The sequence below is a fragment of the Astatotilapia calliptera genome, chromosome 10, assembly GCF_900246225.1.
Source record: "Astatotilapia calliptera chromosome 10, fAstCal1.2, whole genome shotgun sequence".
In the NCBI taxonomy this organism is placed as follows: domain Eukaryota; kingdom Metazoa; phylum Chordata; class Actinopteri; order Cichliformes; family Cichlidae; genus Astatotilapia; species Astatotilapia calliptera.
Window position 1 is genome coordinate 19713211 of NC_039311.1, and position 18611 is coordinate 19731821.

Here is an 18611-nt window from a genome sequence, read left to right on the forward strand (position 1 = left end):
AGCAGAATTCAAGGCTTATTACCAGGTGACCGTTTTCCAATTGTCTGCCGCCCAGTTTTGGTGAGCCGATGTAAATTATAGCCTCAGTTTCCTGTGGTACTGGAGGTACTGGTGGTACTGGGTAACCAACTCAAGGTTTGAGGTGATGTGCTTTCAGAGATGATCTTCTGGATACCTTGGCTGTAACGAGTGATTATTTGAGTTACTGCTCCCGGTTCACTTTTTTGAGTAATGCATTAAATTAAAGTACTTTTCTGCGCTCACTGTTGTATTTAAGCTAACTTTATTCACCTTCTTGCTCTCACTGACATTTGTCCCACCAGCTGAGACGTACCTCCGAGACAGCATCCATTTCTCCTCCAGGCTCCTCTCCTCTCCTTGGCTCTCCTCACCGGCTCATCTGTGTGAGTAACCGTCACCATGGCTACGCCATGGTTGCGCCCTCAGCTGTCACAGTCACATCTGTCACTCAAACATAACCAGCATAGACAGAAGCACAAAAGAGACCCTTAAAGCTCAGGCGGTCTGTGCTATCAGTCTCTCAGCAGACTTCTTGTCTGTCTGTTGCCTCTCCCTGCCTTACTGTATGCCTACTAAAAGCAAATTGCCAGACTACTAAAGCCTTAATATGCCTTTTATAATAAGCAGGCTTTTATCTTAAGCCCTTTAGTTTCCTATCCAGAGTTATTGTCTTACAGTGCACACTTTTTAGCTCTATCTTAGATCGTTTAATGTCATGTTTAAATTTTTACTGGCCCATCAAAGATTTCAGTTTAACCTGCTCACCTGAATGTTTACCATTGCCTCATTTCCCTTCCTGTATGCTACCATATGTGTGATTTTCTATGCAAGAATTTGGGTGCCTCTTCTGTTGGTGATCGAGATTGGCTGTTTACAGCCAGTCTTCTACTTATGGTTTGGTCTTCATTTAATGTGTATCCCTGTCTACCTGTCTCTCTCTAACAGGCTAAGGGTGATGGGGATGTTTTGGAATATAAGCAGGTGGCAGCACTTCCCAGGGTTAAAGCCATATATGACATTCAGCGGCCCGACATTATTCCTTATCAGGCCGACCATGCACAGACCCACCTCTCAGATGACACTTTGGAGAGATGCAACCGTAGGCAGGTAGTCACACACACACAAACTCACTATTTGAATTTCTTCCGGTAAAAATAAATTGACCATAAGGTATTAAGAATAATGAACAGTAACAAATATCTTTTATTTCTCCTCATATCCAGTCATTGGGCTCCTTATCACCATACTCTCATGTAAGTACTCCCCCACCTCTTTGTGTAATGGTTGAGAAGGTAATCCTTACTCTAAAGTATTAAATACAAAAAGAAAATAGATGTAACCGGTTTTAATTTTAGAACTCAAAACAGTAAAGTTGAGTGATATCAAACACCGGCAACATTTGAATACAAAAAGACATAGTTTGATATTTTGGGACATAATTTTGTACCCTTGAGATATACCATCTTAATTAGTAAACTTTAGAAGTGCTGGTAGGTGGATTTTGTTCCCATCAGGCTGCATGCTTCCTCTGATTCCAGTCTACATGCTACGCTAACCTAACCACTTTCATATTTAATGCGCATCTATTTATATGCTAATATTATTGTTTCAGTCTTGGCATGAAGGAAAGTAACCATCCAAGTATTTCTTTAATTTGTGCCATCATTGTAACGGCACCGTGATAGTCTTCGCTGTCTGTGTTTAGACTACATCTGCACATGTTTGTGCACTAGGACTGCTAGCAGCATACACACCATGTAGGTTAATAAACTGCTGTCAGCATGATTAAAACTGTGTTGTGGAAGTAACCTTGTGGTCTACTTTACTGCCTTTAGTAAATTAAAGCACATTACTCAGACAGCCTCTAAAGCAGCCTTTCCTTTCAGGATCTCTTGGATGGCATGGAGTTAAGAACAAGACGTTCCTCCAGCTCCCCCTATACCGACTCACCTGCACACAGTCGTCACGGAGGCTCCCCACTGCATTATTATGTCCCTGGTAATACTCCCACTCAAGCAAAGACACACACACACACACACACACACACACACACGCACACACAGAGAAAAATAGCTGGATAGAAAGTCTTTGTGTGGGTGCAACTCACATTTGCATGCACATGTAATCCATCGGGTTATTTGTCAGTGTATCTTTCAATACCCTGTCTGTCTTACTGTTTGTGGATGTGGGTCATTGATGCTTTGGTTTCTCTCATTGTGATTGGCTGGGCTGAGTGCAGGCAGTGAAAGTGGCAGGAGTTCTCCTTATTATAGTCAGCCAGAGCCCAGGTGTGCTACACCCACCAACACCTTCCAAGGCCCCAAGCATTTCCATGTGCCAGGTAGGCCGTTACTGTGTATGTAGCCCTGACCCTAACCTGTTAACTAACCAAAACTTCACCACGTCAGACCAAAACTAATCCACAGTTCACTGATGGACCTCATTTGTTATTACTATATATCAGCTATAGCAGCTGTTCTCCTGCATTCATGCACACAGGTTTTAATTGGATTAAAATAATAATTTGATATTTTGTTGTCATTTTTGAAATAAAAAAATCCTTTATAGTCATGGCAAAAAAGTACACTGTCTCAAGTCTAAGGTTTTACATATGAGGACATAATAAAAAACAAGGTGGTCCTGAGCAGGTGTTAGAATGAGGTAAATACAACCTCAGATGGACAACAAGCAACTAACTAACAACAGCTGAGCCAAAATGTAGAAGCTGTGTGTGAAAGAGAAAATACGGTCCATGATTCAGTCGCTTGTAGAATCACCGTTAGTAAATTGAAGTAAACATTTTCTATACAACATTATTCATCTCTCACATCATTGTAGAGGAATTTCTGCTCACTCTGCTTGACAGCGTTGCCTCAGTTCATTGAAGTTTGTGGGCATTCGTTCATGGACAGCTCTTTGAAAGTCCCACCACAGCATTTTATTCAGGTTGAGGTCTGGACTTTGTCTTGGCCAAAGCAACCTAGATTCTTTTCTTTTTCAACCATCCTCTCATATATTTTCTGCTGTGCTCGTTTATTGTCCTGGTGCATGACCAAATTTCTCTCAAGCGTTAGCTGTCAGAGGAGTTCAAGGTTCCCAGGTCCAGTGGCTGCAAAACAAACCCAAATCATCACCCCTCTACCACTGTGCTTGACAGTTGGTATACTGTGTTTGATTTTTACCAAACATGGTGCATTATGTGCACTATAGCCAAATACCCACAGTTTAGTCTCATCTGTCCAAAAGCCATTGTTCCAAAGGTATTGAGGGTTTTCCAGATTCACCTTTGCAAACCTGAGCCATGGTATAATATTAATATTTAGAAATAATCAGCTTTTTCCTGGCACTTCTGTTATCTTTTTTGCCATTGTGTTAATACATCTGAATGCTCTAGACCGTGGGTGTCAAACATAAGGCCTGGGGCCAGAATCGGCCCAGGAAAGACTCCAATCCGGTCCACTGGACGGCTTTGAATCTCCTCCTTTGTGAAGGAGGGGATTGCTTTTGGACTTTTAACTGTATTTTCATAACTTTTAAAGTTTTTCCTCTCAATAAATATCTCCTACATTTCCATTAGTACTACAACAAGTAGTTAAGTAATTGATAATAAAACACAGAAAGTGTACTGTTTTTTCCACTATCTACTATCAAAATTGAGCTACAAGACCTTTTCTGTAATTTTATATATTTATTGATTTGTGGTGACAGATTTCAGGGGATCCATGGGTGAGGGGGCGGGTGGGCGACATCGACGCCCAAGTTTGTGAATATGATAAGTGACATAGGAGTTTCAGATAGGTGTATAGCTGTATCTAGGAGGCTGAGGGGGTAGCACTATTTTTGTTTTTGTTAATGTTCTTTTTTTTTTTTTTTTTTGTTATAATGTCGTGATAGTAAAAACCTTAAAATTCAGGATTTACTTTCTTTTTACCATGACTGTAACTAAAGAGTAAATTTGAATATTGAGTAATTATTGTGATGGAAGAACAGTCTTCTTGCTGGTTCCAATTTATCTACCCCCCTAAAAAATGAGTCACAAAAAAGTAATTTGAGATATTAATTACTAATGAGCACGATCCATCCATCATCATCTAGAAAGAGGAACAAAAGTTTTTCTGTAATTCATTCATTTTCATCTTTTTTTATTTTCTTTTATCCTTTTGCCTTTGTCCTTATTTCATTGATGTTTTAACAACCATACAATGTATTAATCCTCCTCTCTCATTGACCAATGGGCACTCTTTGTCTATTTTGTCTTTCTCATTTGCAGCTTTTGTGTAACATACGAGTACTTTAGTACTGTCATCTTGCAACAAATATCGGTTAATTTTATTTTAAGAGCCCATCAACCCTCCACTTTAACAACTTAACGCCTCTCTCCTCTCTGAATGCTTCACTCTGTCTTTGCTCCCTTCACTATAAAAGGCCTCTTCTTCTCAATATGAGCTGCATATTTGATTTCCCTCCATCATTCCCTCTTCCTGCCCCCACTCCATTTCTCAATTTGTGTTTCCTCAAGCTTTTTTTCCTCTCGCCAGCCCTGAAACAGCATTTCCTGCTTACTTTCAACAGAGTACGAAATGTATCTGCTGGATGCTTTTATTCAAAGTGTCTCAGAGTGTCATGTGCATACACATTTAGTGCATACAAATAAGGTTGCAAACTTGGTTGCATTTGTGGCACACAGTGTGAATGGAAATGTTTTCTGTTTTTTTCATTATTTATTGTTGTATTAAAGGCTAAAAGGCATTTATAGTTTACTGTGGCATGTTGTTGTGGCGCTTTCCTGTTCTTGTCTCTTCTTAGTTTTTTCTTTTTAATTTGGATCAACTTTAATTGCTCTCCACCCTCATCTTTATTCTTGTGCCGCCTGCTTTTCTTTCCTGTATTAAGCCTGGGAAGCTGTATTAATCAACCTCGGCATGTTAGTCAGGTTGTCTGGATGCAAGGCAGCACCTCTGCAGTACCAGTTTATCACCTGTTCTGTCAGCTTCTGTCGTGCTTAAGACTGTAAATGTATACAACTAATTCGGTGGGGGAGGTTAAACAAGGAAAGCCAGAATATTTAACTCCTCCGCTCTCCTCTGTGCACTGCATACTGGGATTTTGTACGGGAAGGTGATTGGTATAGTTTTACCTTTATATACAGTTTGCATGATATCTTTAAAGAAATGTGAGGTTAATTTAATTAATTATCTCATTAATTGTTGGTGTAAAGCTATGCATTGAGGTACTGGTGTTCTCCCCAGAAATGGTGTCCCTCTCTGGGGAAAAGCAAGTGATGCTAACAACACAAATAGTGCAACTAATGAAAAAAAATTGAAGGAGGAAGTGTCGCTGTGGCAGGTGATGCAGCAGGTTCAGCTTCAGTTGTATGAGATTAAAGATGAAAAAATGGTGGATGATGGTTGACATAATGTGGAAATACATTTTTCCCCCCCCCTGCATCTGAGCAAATTCTAGACTTCTGTAAAAAAAAATTATTACTGATGACTATAGTTCTGATAATCAGCATTTCTGTCAAGGCAAACGTATCTGACCTACCTTCGTTTCACCTTTGTCAAGTGTGGTGAAGGAAAATGACCTCAGTGTTGTGAGAAGAAAATGTCATTGATTTGGAGGTCTAGTCAGTAGTTTTGAGCTTGGGTTTGTGTTATAAAAGCATATGTTTTAGGTTTACTTCCTGTATGTTCTCACCTGTACCTCGTTCCCCACCATCAGTGTTCACAACATATGGTATATTCCTGTTCCCTTTCTTCCTGTGTGCACCTTCTTTGGTCTCCTGTTTTCCTTTGTTTACGTTTTTTATTTTGGATTTCTGTTAATGCCACATTATGGATTTTTAACATTTTGGACTTTGATTTTACCCTGAATAAAAATCTTGCTTTGTAATTCAAGTGTGCCATTCACAGCTCTGCACTCAATATTGCACATTAGGGCCATGATGTCACCCTAATGATTTTTCAGATCACCATACAGCTACAGAAGACACCTTCAGCACCAACTGTGGCAAATTAACATTCAGAAGCAGACCCCTCCTGTCAGTCTTTCTGAAGTCAGTGGAGATTAAGAAAAGATCACTAATATCATTATTTCAACATTGGGAGTTGGTAAGAAACACAACATCGTCATCAGTAATAAGAATTGCAAAAAGCTAGGAGACAGGAAAGAAATCTCACATGAAAGGCAACGAGGTTCTTGATTAGAATCTTTGCTAATGATATAGATCAGAGATGTCAGATTCATTTTACATCATGGGCCACATACAACCCATTTTAAGTGGGCAAGACTAGAAACTGTCACCAAGTGCTTGGTCAAAGCAAGCACTTGTTTGATTGTTGGGTTTTTTTCTGTATTATTGTAGACTCTTTACCTTACAATACAACGTGCCTTGAGGCGACTCTTCTTGTGATTTGGCACTATTTAAGTAAAATAGAACTGAATTGAATGGATGCCAGTCATGTAGATGGAGGGATTACCTACACTGAAGTTGAACTTTCCTTTGAGAAGACTTTTTTTACTACCATTCAGCAGCTCAGTTGTGACTCCCTGAAGAGCCCTATAGGCAACAAAAAAAAGGAGAGAGAGATGTTAGGGTTTGCTAAGAAATCAGAGACCAGCTTCACTTCACTGTACAAACTATAAAAATAGCTGAATCTTTTAAATACATTTAAGGATGGTCTGGAAGCCATTATTCATTATATTCAGACTTTCAATAACTCGCACTATTGGACAATTTAGGCCTTTGTGTCTAGAGGAAGAAAAAGCAGATCATCTTTGTTGCAGATGCTATTTCATGGGATAAGCTGTTGTATTCAAATACTGCTATATTGTTGAAAATAAGAGGACTTAGCAGCTACGTCACTGTACAAAGAGGCATTAGGCAGGGTTGGCCCCTATGTGGTCAGCCATATGCTGTTGCCTTTTAAATCAGCTTAGATGGGGTCTCACAGGTTTAACCTTTGCTGCAGTTTCACGTACATGAACTAATGTGCCTGCTTATGCTGATGATGCAGCTGTGTTGATTACTCGTCATAACAATTCTGCACATGATCGCATAAAACCCCACTAAAATATGTGAGCACACCCTTTCCAAGAGTTAACTGGTTGAAGAAGGCTCGAGATGTAAATGGCAGCTGGCACTTCCATCTAGGATGCACTGGAGCAGAAAGGGATGAAAAAAAATTGTGTTTTTGGAAAAATTATATTCTGAAAAGAAACTGACAGGGTTCTGAGGAGAAAAATCATTGCCCAAACCATCTAGCAACAGTTTGACTATAGGATGAGGTATTTGGTTGTGAATTATTTTGTTGCCACTTGACTGTTGTTGAACCTTCAAGTACACTTTTAAAGGAAATACAAATAGGACTGGCTAACTTTTTCTTGGGAGGATATCACTGGCTCAGATGTGCATTTCTATTGTCACCTCTGTGTGAAGGTGGGCAGAGTCCGGTGGTTGCTTTTCTCTGAATAGAGTTCATGTGGATGATTGTATCGATTTTGGAGTGATAGAAATGTCCTCTGCAGAGTAACTTGTGGATCACTTGATCTCACTTTCTGAACATATTTATGTGTTGTAGCCACACTATGTACAGGTTGGGGTTGTAAATATGTACAGTAGCTTTCCTTTGTGGGATCAATAAAGTATCTGTCTAATTGTACAAAGAAATTGGTTTATTAAAGAATTAGTTAAAGGTCAAAGTTCTCCTCTTCTCTGAATGTTTATTTTGCTTTTTCTCACCAACTGACTCTCTTTTGTTCTCAGCTTCTGAAGAAACTAACATCTATAGAAAACCACCCATCTACAAGAGACAAGGTTGGTTAATTGGTCAAATTTTTGTGATTTCAAAACCTTTTTTGGGGCTGTGTATCTGTCCAGTTAGTTGATTCTTGTGTTCATTGTAGCATAGTCTTAGTGTGATAGTTCTGTGTGTCTGATTTAAAGAACCAGTTACAGAAAAGATCTGAGTTAAAGCTGCAGTATAGATTTATGGACACACTTCTTTGTTGTCTGTAATCTGCTACCTCTGATTAGATTCAGTCTTCTTAGGATTTTCTCAACATGGAAACACTCAGAATAAATGAAAGAATTTCTTCTGGACCCTTACACAGCCTTAAAGTAGCTGCAGTTTGACCCATCCCGTTCAGTTAAAAAGTTTATGGTGTGAATTAACTCTAATTTTGTTCCCCAATTTTTCAGCTCTTGTCAGTTGTCCACTAGATAAGTTTCACCTTCTGAAACTAGAAAGGTTGATGGCCTTTGGGTACTGATCACTTGTCCCTGTTAAGTAGGCTTTGGTTGGAATGGGGTAAACGGTCTATGAAAAGCCTAAGAAATACATGTTTAAAATGCAATTTCATAGTGAAAAATGATAAAACTACAAGAAATGAACCCAACATAAAGCAAGATGGCAGACACAAAGCAAAGCACCTCTTGGGGTAAACCGACAAACTGACAAAGGGGACAATACGGGACCACGCACACACACACACACACACACACACACACACACAGAGGGGTGACTGGAGGTGAAGCACAGGTGGGAACAAGGCACAGGTGAAAGCAATAATTTGGCAGATAGTCACAGCAGAGAAAAAGACCATGAAATAAAATTAGAGGTGTGGTTGTGCAGTTAATGTTGCTTAGGAAGGTTTCTAACAAATAGAAGTGACCCGGAAGTATCTGTATGGCAGCCATAATAACAAATCAAATTCTCCACCTGCTAAGAAAAGACCCTTCCTTTATTACGTGCAACAAACCATCCAAATGTTCACCAAAACAATGACTGTGATTTAGGCCTAAACCAAACTGATGGTGATTTTGGTCACATAAATGTTAACACTAAGTGTGTGTTTCTCATTTTTGAGTCAATTCAATCACTAATTTCACTTATATGAACTATATCAAAGTGTGTTTAAGATATACATGAGTCATGTCTGTGGTTGTATTGCCACCCTTTAGATTGATCATCATCATATGATATACATTTTTACTCGGGGCTAGCTGGGAAAGGCTCCAGCCTAAGTTGTTGATGGAGGGAATTTTACTTCGGTCACAGAAAATTTCAACAGTAGGTAGGATAAGAGTTACTGCATCATTGGTTAGGCAGGAAAAAAACAATAAAATAAGATTCATTTAATTTTATAGAATTTCAGCCTTTTTTACTAGTTCTTCTTGTAATTTAGTAATTTAGTCCAGCTATGGGACATTGTAGTTTTAACATGGTACACCATTTACAAATATGTGCATTCAGATTCTCTGAGTAAAAAGCTTTCCTTTTCCTGTTTCCTTATAAGTTCTTCTGGACACCTTTCCTTGATGTTTTCCATCAAAATCAGGTAAAAGGAAGGAGGAGTCAATTTTAGGACTACTTGATTATTATCCATAAAAAGAGACATGAGAAACTAACCTTCACTTCATATCAAAAAGAAGTGACCAGGAGACAAATAATACAGAGTAAAGATTAAATATGATGCCAGAGGCAGAAGAACAGATGAGGCTGGAGAAACTAAAAATATTAAAAACAGTAAAAATAGCCAATCTGTTACACCACCACTGCAGCCATTGTCTGTGCTTCTCAGTTTTGCTGTCATGTATCTGTTGGAGGAGGACTCATATGGAGACTCTTAAGGCAGCAGCATAAATTGAAAACACACCTTTACTTAAATAGGTTGAAAAGTACAAACTATAAATATTAAGGACTATACAGGAATCCAACAATTTAGGCACAGAAGACACAATAACAGACACTGTACAAGGACTGACAGAAAGATGCCATTATATATACACAAGGGGGGGGGGGGGGGATTAGCTGAAGTGAACACAGCTGAGGGAAATGAGACACAGGTGAACATAATCTACAGTGGCTTGTAAAAGTATTCGGCCCCCCTTGAACTTTTCCACATTTTGTCACATTGCAGCCACAAACATGAATCAATTTTATTGGAATTCCACGTGAAAGACCAACACAAAGCGGTGTACACGTGAGAAGTGGAACGAAAATCATACATGATTCCAAACATTTTTTACAAATAAATAACTGCAAAGTGGGGTGTGCGTAATTATTCAGCCCCCTTTGGTCTGAGTGCAGTCAGTTGTCCATAGACATTGCCTGATGAGTGCTAATGACTAAATAGAGTGCACCTGTGTGTAATCTAATGTCAGTACAAATACAGCTGCTCTGTGACGCCTCAGAGGTTGTCTAAGAGAATATTGGGAGCAACAACACCATGAAGTCCAAAGAACACACCAGACAGGTCAGGGATAAAGTTAGTGAGAAATTCAAAGCAGGCTTAGGCTACAAAAAGATTTCCCAAGCCTTGAACATCCCACAGAGCACTGTTCAAGCGATCATTCAGAAATGGAAGGAGTATGGTATGGCAGTATGTATGTATGTATGTATGGAACATAACCGCATCAATTTTAAGATATGAGCTGTTGACTGTTTGGAGAACTGAATGCAAATGCCTCTCCGTAGCTTCTATGTAGGTTGATTTCTGCCAGCCCCTTTCTCTGTATGACCAAATATCTCATAAGTCAGAAGACCATTCAGTGAGTTCCCAGATTGACCTTAATATGACTGAATCTTGTATCACCCAGTCACACTGACTAGCCTGCTCAGTTTTTTAGCGTTCTAGCCAAATGCTACCTCATGAGACTTTTGGAAAAATGCACATACTAAATCACAGTCAGAGCTGATGGATTGGTGCATTCCTAATTATGACAGTAGCATTCCCCATACATCATGTTGATAAAGTTGCTTTAAGGTTACTTGGCTCAACTATAAAGGTATGCAAACTTGAGGTGGATGTAAAGTTTGATCGCAGTTTTGATATAGCCACATCAAACCTGTGATTACAGATTCCGCTGGTGGAACTGAGAGAAGCAGTGCCAAATAGTGTCTAGATGATCTATCTGTGCTCACATGGCAGGTCCAACAGAGTTACAGTTCTTCTGAAAGACCTCTGCATGATTTACATTGCGCCACAAAGTGCTGACAAGCCTCTCTCTCTCCTGTTGGGCAGTCTGCAAACTGGGCTGTGTGGATGTGGATTTACATTTACACCATTAATCATGTATAGAGCAGATTTCATATTAAGGCAAAATACCATAATCAGGTGTATATACGATACATTGATACCATAATGTGTTATAGGCAGATGTGGCTGCACGTCTGCCTATAACACTATGCAATAACACTATTTCATCTATTTCCTCACATGTCATCTACCACATCTAGATATACCACAGAAGGAATCACAAATAAAATGTTTTAGCAGCTCCAGCTGTATCAAATGATCTAAGTCAGGCCAAAAATACATTGCATCTGTTTTGGTGCATCTGAAAGGTAGCATCAGTTTTAGATGTAAAATGATACTAAAAATGGGGGTGAGGTGGAGCCATATTGCACTTGATCAAATGCTTAAGTTAAATGAATACTCAAATTAAATAAAAAAAAAAAAACATCACAATACAAAAATGATAACAAATACGCACAAACAGATGGATTTTATTTGTCCTTCAAAGAAGAAAAATGCCATTCATGTATACACATGATTAGTTTACAGTGGCCCTGAAGGTACAAATGCACTGCGTCTTAAGAAAACACCAGCAAATAGAAAAATGCTCAAAAAGCACACAAAAGACAAGGGCCGTTTGGGGAAACAACAGTGTGATGGACCAGCTGCAGAAGTGACAAACTAGCAGTTAATAGCAAACATGAATCTACAGTGTTATATGAATCATCTGATTAAAAAAAAACACCATGCGTGTGTCTTTTTCACATCTTTTCTACAGTCATTTGTGGTTTAGTTTCTGTCACGTGTGCAGCTGTGCTGTCACATTACTGTCTTCCAAAAACACTCCATTGTGTTTTGTGATTTCCTGTTTCCATTGTGGTTTGTGTGCTTTTACAGTGTTTTTCTGTTTGCTGGCATTTTTCTTAATTACTTCTTGTGAGATTTCAGCCCTAACAGAAACTTTACACACTTGTATAATACCTTAAAGTGTTTCATTCTGTTCATATTTTTTATTCAGAGTCAGCATTATCGCCTGCTTGAAGTTTTGTATCACACCCCCTCCCATTGTCTCTGACCTCTTTTCGATTTTCCATTCCCCTGTTTTTGATGCGTCTCCCCTCTTCTCCTCCTTTCCTCTCACATACTGTGCTCTCTCCCCTCTCTGTAAATATATGCACTACTTCATCTGTCTTGTTTCTCTTGCACTCACGCATCAGCAAACACGTTGGTCAGAAAATCATTTTAAAGCCAACAATGGGAGGGGGGGAAAAAGACACTTTCATTAAACAAGAACATCTTTAAGGCTTTCTACCCATATAGACGTTTCACTTCTGGTTGTTTTGTTGTTATTTCTAGCATGAAATTCAGCACAAGATCCTAGGACAAAAAGATTTTCTGTCACAAATCAAATGTTCAAAGTGTGTCTTTAACAATAAATTTAAAAAAATACCCTCAACAGCTTCTCTAATTATCTTCCTGTCAGAAATATCAGCCTCTCCAACAGCCAATAAGAGTAGGACCAATGACAATCTCACCAATTCAAATCGCCTTTCCACCTCAAACTGTAACAGCATTTATCACCCGAACTCCAACTACTACCCATATACTGGCTCTCCAAAAGGTAAAGCACCTTCTACTTAACAGCATGTTTTACTGCTATACACAAACTGAACCCAGAGAGCCAAGTGACAGTTTTTTCACTTTGATGTTCACTTTTTCAGTCTTCTCACTTGCTCCCTGTTACCTTTCATTTCCTCCATCTCTCTGTCTAGTCTCCAGGGTGAGGAGGTTTTCATCTGGAGGAGAGGAGGATGGACTGAATCATAATATAAACAGGGTAAAAATACATCTGTTGCTTCTTCCTGTTATATTTTAAGTGAGGGTTAATATTTAATGAGCCAGTTAATTAAATGCTTCTTTCCAGCCTCACTTGACATGATACAAAGTGATGCCCCTGTACTCCTCTCTTCTTCTGTCCTCACATCCTTTATCCTGCATTATTCCATCACCATCTGTCAACTCATGCACCCATCCCACTCAATCAACTCTTATTACTCCATCTATCTGTCCTTTTGTTCCACCTTGTTTTCCCATCTCTCTTTGTTCCTCCCCTCTGCTCTACTTTCCTTCACTCCATGCAGGGAATTGGCAGATTGATCCTGAAGGAGGAGATGAAGGCACGAGCAGGTTGTCACGACAATGACCAGTGGGGTAGCAGACACAGCTCCCGCTGTAGCAGCAAGGAGGCGCTGAGCAATCTGGGATACAGCTCCCTTAATGGCTGTAAGTGTGTGTGTGTGTACATGTGTTTATTTACATCTTGAATATGCCAGTAAGCTGATCAACTTTATTTACCATGCATTGTCACATGACAGTAGGTTAGGCTCGTAATCTTGTCTTTAGTATGATGAATTTGATGTGGGATTTTTTGCAGATATATTAGTAAAAGTCTATATTGTAATTCATTATAGAAAAAACAAACTAAGTCTGATGATTTTAAGAGGTGGTGCCATGGCTATAAGTTGATTAGCTGGAGTAAAGCAGAAATATTCAAGTGGATGTATTCTGCTTTTTTCTTATTTTATGGTGTATATATATAAATACTGTTACACTGGTGAATGCTCACATTAAACGTGGCTAAAGTTTGAAATAATGAGGTCAACACAGGCTTCAGATGGCTCTACATGCACAGTTTTTTATACTCGTATTTTCATATGACATCACTGAGAGCAAATATCCCTTATATGGTCATCTCAGGCACACAGGACTGTGAGCAGCGCAGCCTAAGTCATCCGTTGTTCAAACGGTTTGTTTTTGCGGGACAGCTAATGAGAAGAAAGCTTACTTAAAAAGACAGGAAAAGGAGCCACAACAGACTGTTTTTATGGCAATGCTACAAACACCCCTTTTATCTGGTTAAGTAGCGAAAGTCTGTCTATTGGTTGTTCCCTCATTTGTTCCAAATATTGGAAAAATATCTCCCTGTCTACGGGATAAACCATCTCTCTAAAGTATCTCAGTATTTACTGGACTCCATTGTTTTATCTTCTGTTTCCCATATGATTTATATAGTAATAAAATATTAAACGTTTGCATGTTAGCATTATCAGTGTGACCATGTTAGCATGCTGGTATTCATAAAGAATTTTAGCTTCAAATAGTAGCTAGCCTGGCTACGTCCTTTCTGTCTCTCTTCTGGTGAAAGGTTAATGATGTTAAGTTTGCATGGCTTATGGATATATTCCCAGTCCCTGAAGTATTTTATTTATTTATTTAATGTTTAAAAGGTTTGAGGCTTTAGTAGCTAAAACAACATTAGTTTTGGTTTGGGCTAATTCTGATTAGGATGCAGTGACTGAAGGTTAGATGTTAGGAAATAAATGTAGTTTCCTTTATAGCTGGAACAGTGTTGGGTGTTGTACTGTTTGCTGACCGAGCCTGAGCAGGTGGGGTTTTCCCGCTTCTGTGTTAACTCTTTAATTGATCCCATTCCTCATTGTGTTCAGCAGATAACGCGAGACAAAGATGGAGAGATTTGGAGAAAGGCAAAGAAAGCGTGCGTTGTGTTGTGTTGTGCTGGGGGTCCAGCAGGAATAAAAGGAAGCCTGTTAAAGCGGAACAAAGAGTGAACACTATAGAAAGTGTATAGATATAAGGGTGAGAGAGAGAATCAGAAGCTAAGGCAATTTGGAGCTGTTGAGAGAAGATGTACGACATGAAGCCTTAGAAGTAAATCAGGGTCAGAGAGCGGTGGAAAAAGAGGGAAATGAGCTCTGTCCACAGGGAGGTCACGGAGAGAGAGAGAGGTATGAATAATGTGGGTGCTCAGTGCTGTGTAATCACTATGGGTTTATGGTGCTTGCTGTTATTACACTGATTAGAAAATCCTGACAGGCGCACTCATCTGTTCTTCAGAGGAAGCTAATTCCAAAATGGGATGTTCACCATTTTTCAGAAATGGAATGTACTGCTACAAACTGACTGACATGCTTGGTGACTTCCTCTCACTGAATTGATTCGGACCATTTTTATCCACGCTAGCAGCGTGACCCTAAGGATGGCAGTATCTGTCCATCAGTTAGTTAGTCAATCACTTCGGTCTAATATATCTCAGCATGGTGGTATGGCCATGACAATTTCACATTTCATGTTCACCAGAGGATGACAGCTGGTAAACACATTTATATCATTCTCAGAGATGACCTTAAGTCATCAGGTCAAAGCTTAACAACTGAGCATTGCAGTTGTTTTGTTTTATTCTGATTCAGCCTTCAGAGTCATTGATTGTAGATTGTTAAGTGATTGCATAATCATTCAAATGTACTTAAGTGTGTACAGGATCAATAATTAATATTCAGCAGTGATGCAGCTGTCTTAAGTTTAGCACTAATACTAGAGAAGCAGCTGCATTTAAATTAGTAGAAAACTAGCCGTAAAAGCGCAAGGTGCTTTTGATTTATTTTTATTTTTTTATAATAAATCATTATTATCTTTGATTATTTGTTCAGTTAAAGACTTAAAGATGTTTTTACAAGATCCTCAGCTGTAGTTTTGCTTTGTAATTAGCAATTGCTAGCACGCGATCATGCGAAACTAAGAAAATCTCACTGTAATTATTTCACCATAGTGACAGAAACAGTCAGTAGCAAGCTTTGCTAGTAAGTCATTATAATAAAATGGAAAAAAGGGAAAGAACTTTTTCTTTTATTTGTTTGTTTGTTTATCTATGTTTGAGAAAAAATAACTGCAAAACTCTATTCGAAATAAGTGCAGTGGGTACGTGCCATAAGCATATAAATATCTAACGTGCTGCATGCCTATGCACATAGTGCTTCATATTTTAAATGATGTATAGGTCTTGGTAGTGATTAATCCTGCATGCAGATCTTCTTAGGGACATTTTCTCACACAGCTGATGTTTTATAGACATCTCCCAAAACAACTGGCTTTTTTAAATATGTATACCCTCGCCACTGAAAACTAATACTTTTACTATGTGGTAGATTTATTAACCCTACTTAACAGAGTGTGACATCTGTTCATGTTGTCCCAGCAACTGATATGCATGTTTATGCGCACACTAAACGAAAAGACCAACATGGTCCACAAAGGACAGCAGCATTGTTGCAGCTTTAGTCAGTTTAATGGATCAGGATGAAGAACATCTGCTGATTGCCAATGCTTTTTAAAGACGAGAATGAATATCCCAATATTAACTTCAGCTATGCCTTTGTTCTCACACACTGTGCATATAATGCATTTTTCATGGGTTTTATTTTTTAAAATGCTCAAATTCATTGCATTATGATTAACATGGAGTCCTCGTCATTTGGTAGATATCCTAATTACTATAACAATTTCAGTATTTTAAGATATATACAACAGAATGCCTGGATTCTTACGTGTGTTTAGTAGGATGTCATGTGCAGACGAGTAATAGTGCATATATTGGACAAAGGATTGAAAATGACGATGTGAGGCGGGAAGAAAAGAAAAGATTGTGCTAGGGAGATGGAGATAGATAATTTGATGCAGTGACCTCCTAAAGTTCTCTTTGTGTCCCATAACATACTATAACTTTCTCAATAGATTCCACAGATCACTGCACGATTTGTTCCTCAGTGTTTTAACTGAATCGGAGATGGATTCAAAATCCATCTTGCCGTTTTTCTTTAGCAGTATTTTATTCTGCTCTTTACTAGCATCTCTTTTCTGGGAAACAAGTCCCTCCACTAAAGTGTTTATTGAGCTAAAGTTCTTATTCTAAATCATTTTTAAAAAAACTGCATTTTTGGGGCTTGAGACAAAATTTTCACAGTATGAAACTGGTGAAATTACAATATTTTCATATGGCCCCTCTCCCCACTCCTTTGTTTGTCTGTCTTTCAGCTCCCAGGTCCCTCTGCAGCGCTGACAGCGGTGAGTGGTTCATCAATGTGTTTTGATCTGCTTGTTCATCCCAATGGGAGCCGCGGCACAGACAGACGGCTTTTCCCCTCATCTTCTTCATCCTGTTAGTTCTGCTGTGACAGCAGCAGAGCTTTAAGTAGGAGATTTTTATCAGTTCACACTGACACGTGCACAGACACCTCTATCTTTTGAGTTACGGGTAGGAAGATGAATGACAACAAGGCCTGTCTTTTTTTCTTTTTTTTTCCAGAAGCTGCATCATCCACAGTGATCTGTTCTATAAGCTCTTGTTACATGTGACAATATTTTTAAAGATTTTGGGGAATTCCGATGCTGTTCTTCTGCTTTTAATAGTTGTTTATGTTTTAAATTCAAATTCAAATTTTATTTGTTACGTACACAGTCATACACAGTACGATATGCAGTGAAATGCTTAGACAACTGCTCGTGACCTAAAGAGAAAAAAAAAGGAAAAGGAAAAGGCTATGAATAAGATAGGAAATAACTATAAAAATTAAAAAGGGTAAATTTAACTAGGAAGGAATAAAACATAAATTAAGGTTAAAAATGAAATAACTGTACAACACAAATTAGAATGAATTTTAAGGCATTAAAGTCCGAACTGGGCTTCCATATTTGTTTTTGAAAACTGTGCATTTGTGCCCAATAAAGTAATTTTGATGGTGCACTAAATACACCAAACGTTAGCTATAAAGATTCAAAGATTCAGTTATTATAGTGAAGGAACAACAAAACAAAAATTGTGATACATGAGATGCTTATGCTAGTAGTTTTCATGCTGGCAACAGAGCAGTACATATCTGAGATGAACACTGACTATATCTCATTTCTTGTTGAGAAAGAAAGTAGTAGATGACAAACTCATTATACTTCAGTATTTTACACATACTGTGCATTGCCAATACACAGCAGCCTGTATTCTGCTGCATCATGGTGTTTCGCCAGGGCTCTTTGACATTACAGGGTAATTTAATTCCTTTCAACACCAGAGTAAAAGAGAGAAGGAGGGAGGAAGGATGAACAGAGGAGTTAGAGGGAGGAGTGAAAAAAGGAGGGAAAATCTAGTGACAGGGGAAGAACAGGAACAGGAAACAGTGATAGTGAAGTAAAGGCAAGCCAAATGAATTGAGAGGAACAGTGGGATTACACTGCCCTCTGCTGCTTCCACTGCAGCAGTGCACACAACAAGTGCAAGGATGCCCAGGGCTGGACTGGGACAAAAAATGGCAAAAAATGACAAAAAATTTATATCTGACACAGACAGCAGGTCATAACTTCTTGCCTGAAGTTCAGTTCCTCTGCCACTATGACCGGCGGCCGCCTCGGTCTCTCCTCCTCTTGCCTCCCCTTTCCCTTATCCACCTGCTGGCCTCCACCACTTACTGATGTTGCTAAATCTGTGGAAGCTATGCCATAGCTACCGCCAAACAATTCAGTTATTTTTACACATTTGGCAGCGTCTGCCTGAAGGGCTCGTTTCTTTTTGGCCCTTCTTTCCTTTTTTTGTTCTCCATTTTCTTTAGTTCGTCTATAAGATTGCTAAACAAGGGGGAGGGTGCATCCGACCTCCTCGGCTGTAATTGGTCCAGCCCAGAGTCGATCATGACCAACTGGCCAATCCAACACCTTTCATTATTTAT

At 39.0% G+C, this 18611-nt stretch overlaps 1 protein-coding gene across 5 annotated transcripts in view; it reads left to right on the top strand.

The window, feature by feature from the left end:
* Positions 1-18611, top strand: part of LOC113030347 (actin-binding LIM protein 3-like) — a 54648-nt gene that overhangs the window by 30287 nt on the left and 5750 nt on the right. For 3 of the 5 annotated variants that reach the window (XM_026181725.1, XM_026181726.1, XM_026181724.1), the window contains 10 exons: positions 324-404; positions 967-1128; positions 1245-1274; positions 1908-2019; positions 2261-2362; positions 7787-7837; positions 12524-12661; positions 12813-12877; positions 13182-13323; positions 16930-16959. In XM_026181725.1, coding sequence (XP_026037510.1) covers positions 324-404; positions 967-1128; positions 1245-1274; positions 1908-2019; positions 2261-2362; positions 7787-7837; positions 12524-12661; positions 12813-12877; positions 13182-13323; positions 16930-16959 — 913 coding nt within the window. Of the gene's footprint in view, positions 1-323; positions 405-966; positions 1129-1244; positions 1275-1907; positions 2020-2260; positions 2363-5988; positions 6132-7786; positions 7838-12523; positions 12662-12812; positions 12878-13181; positions 13324-16929; positions 16960-18611 lie in introns of those variants that run through there. The other 2 variants (XM_026181727.1, XM_026181728.1) reach the window with 2 other exon arrangements.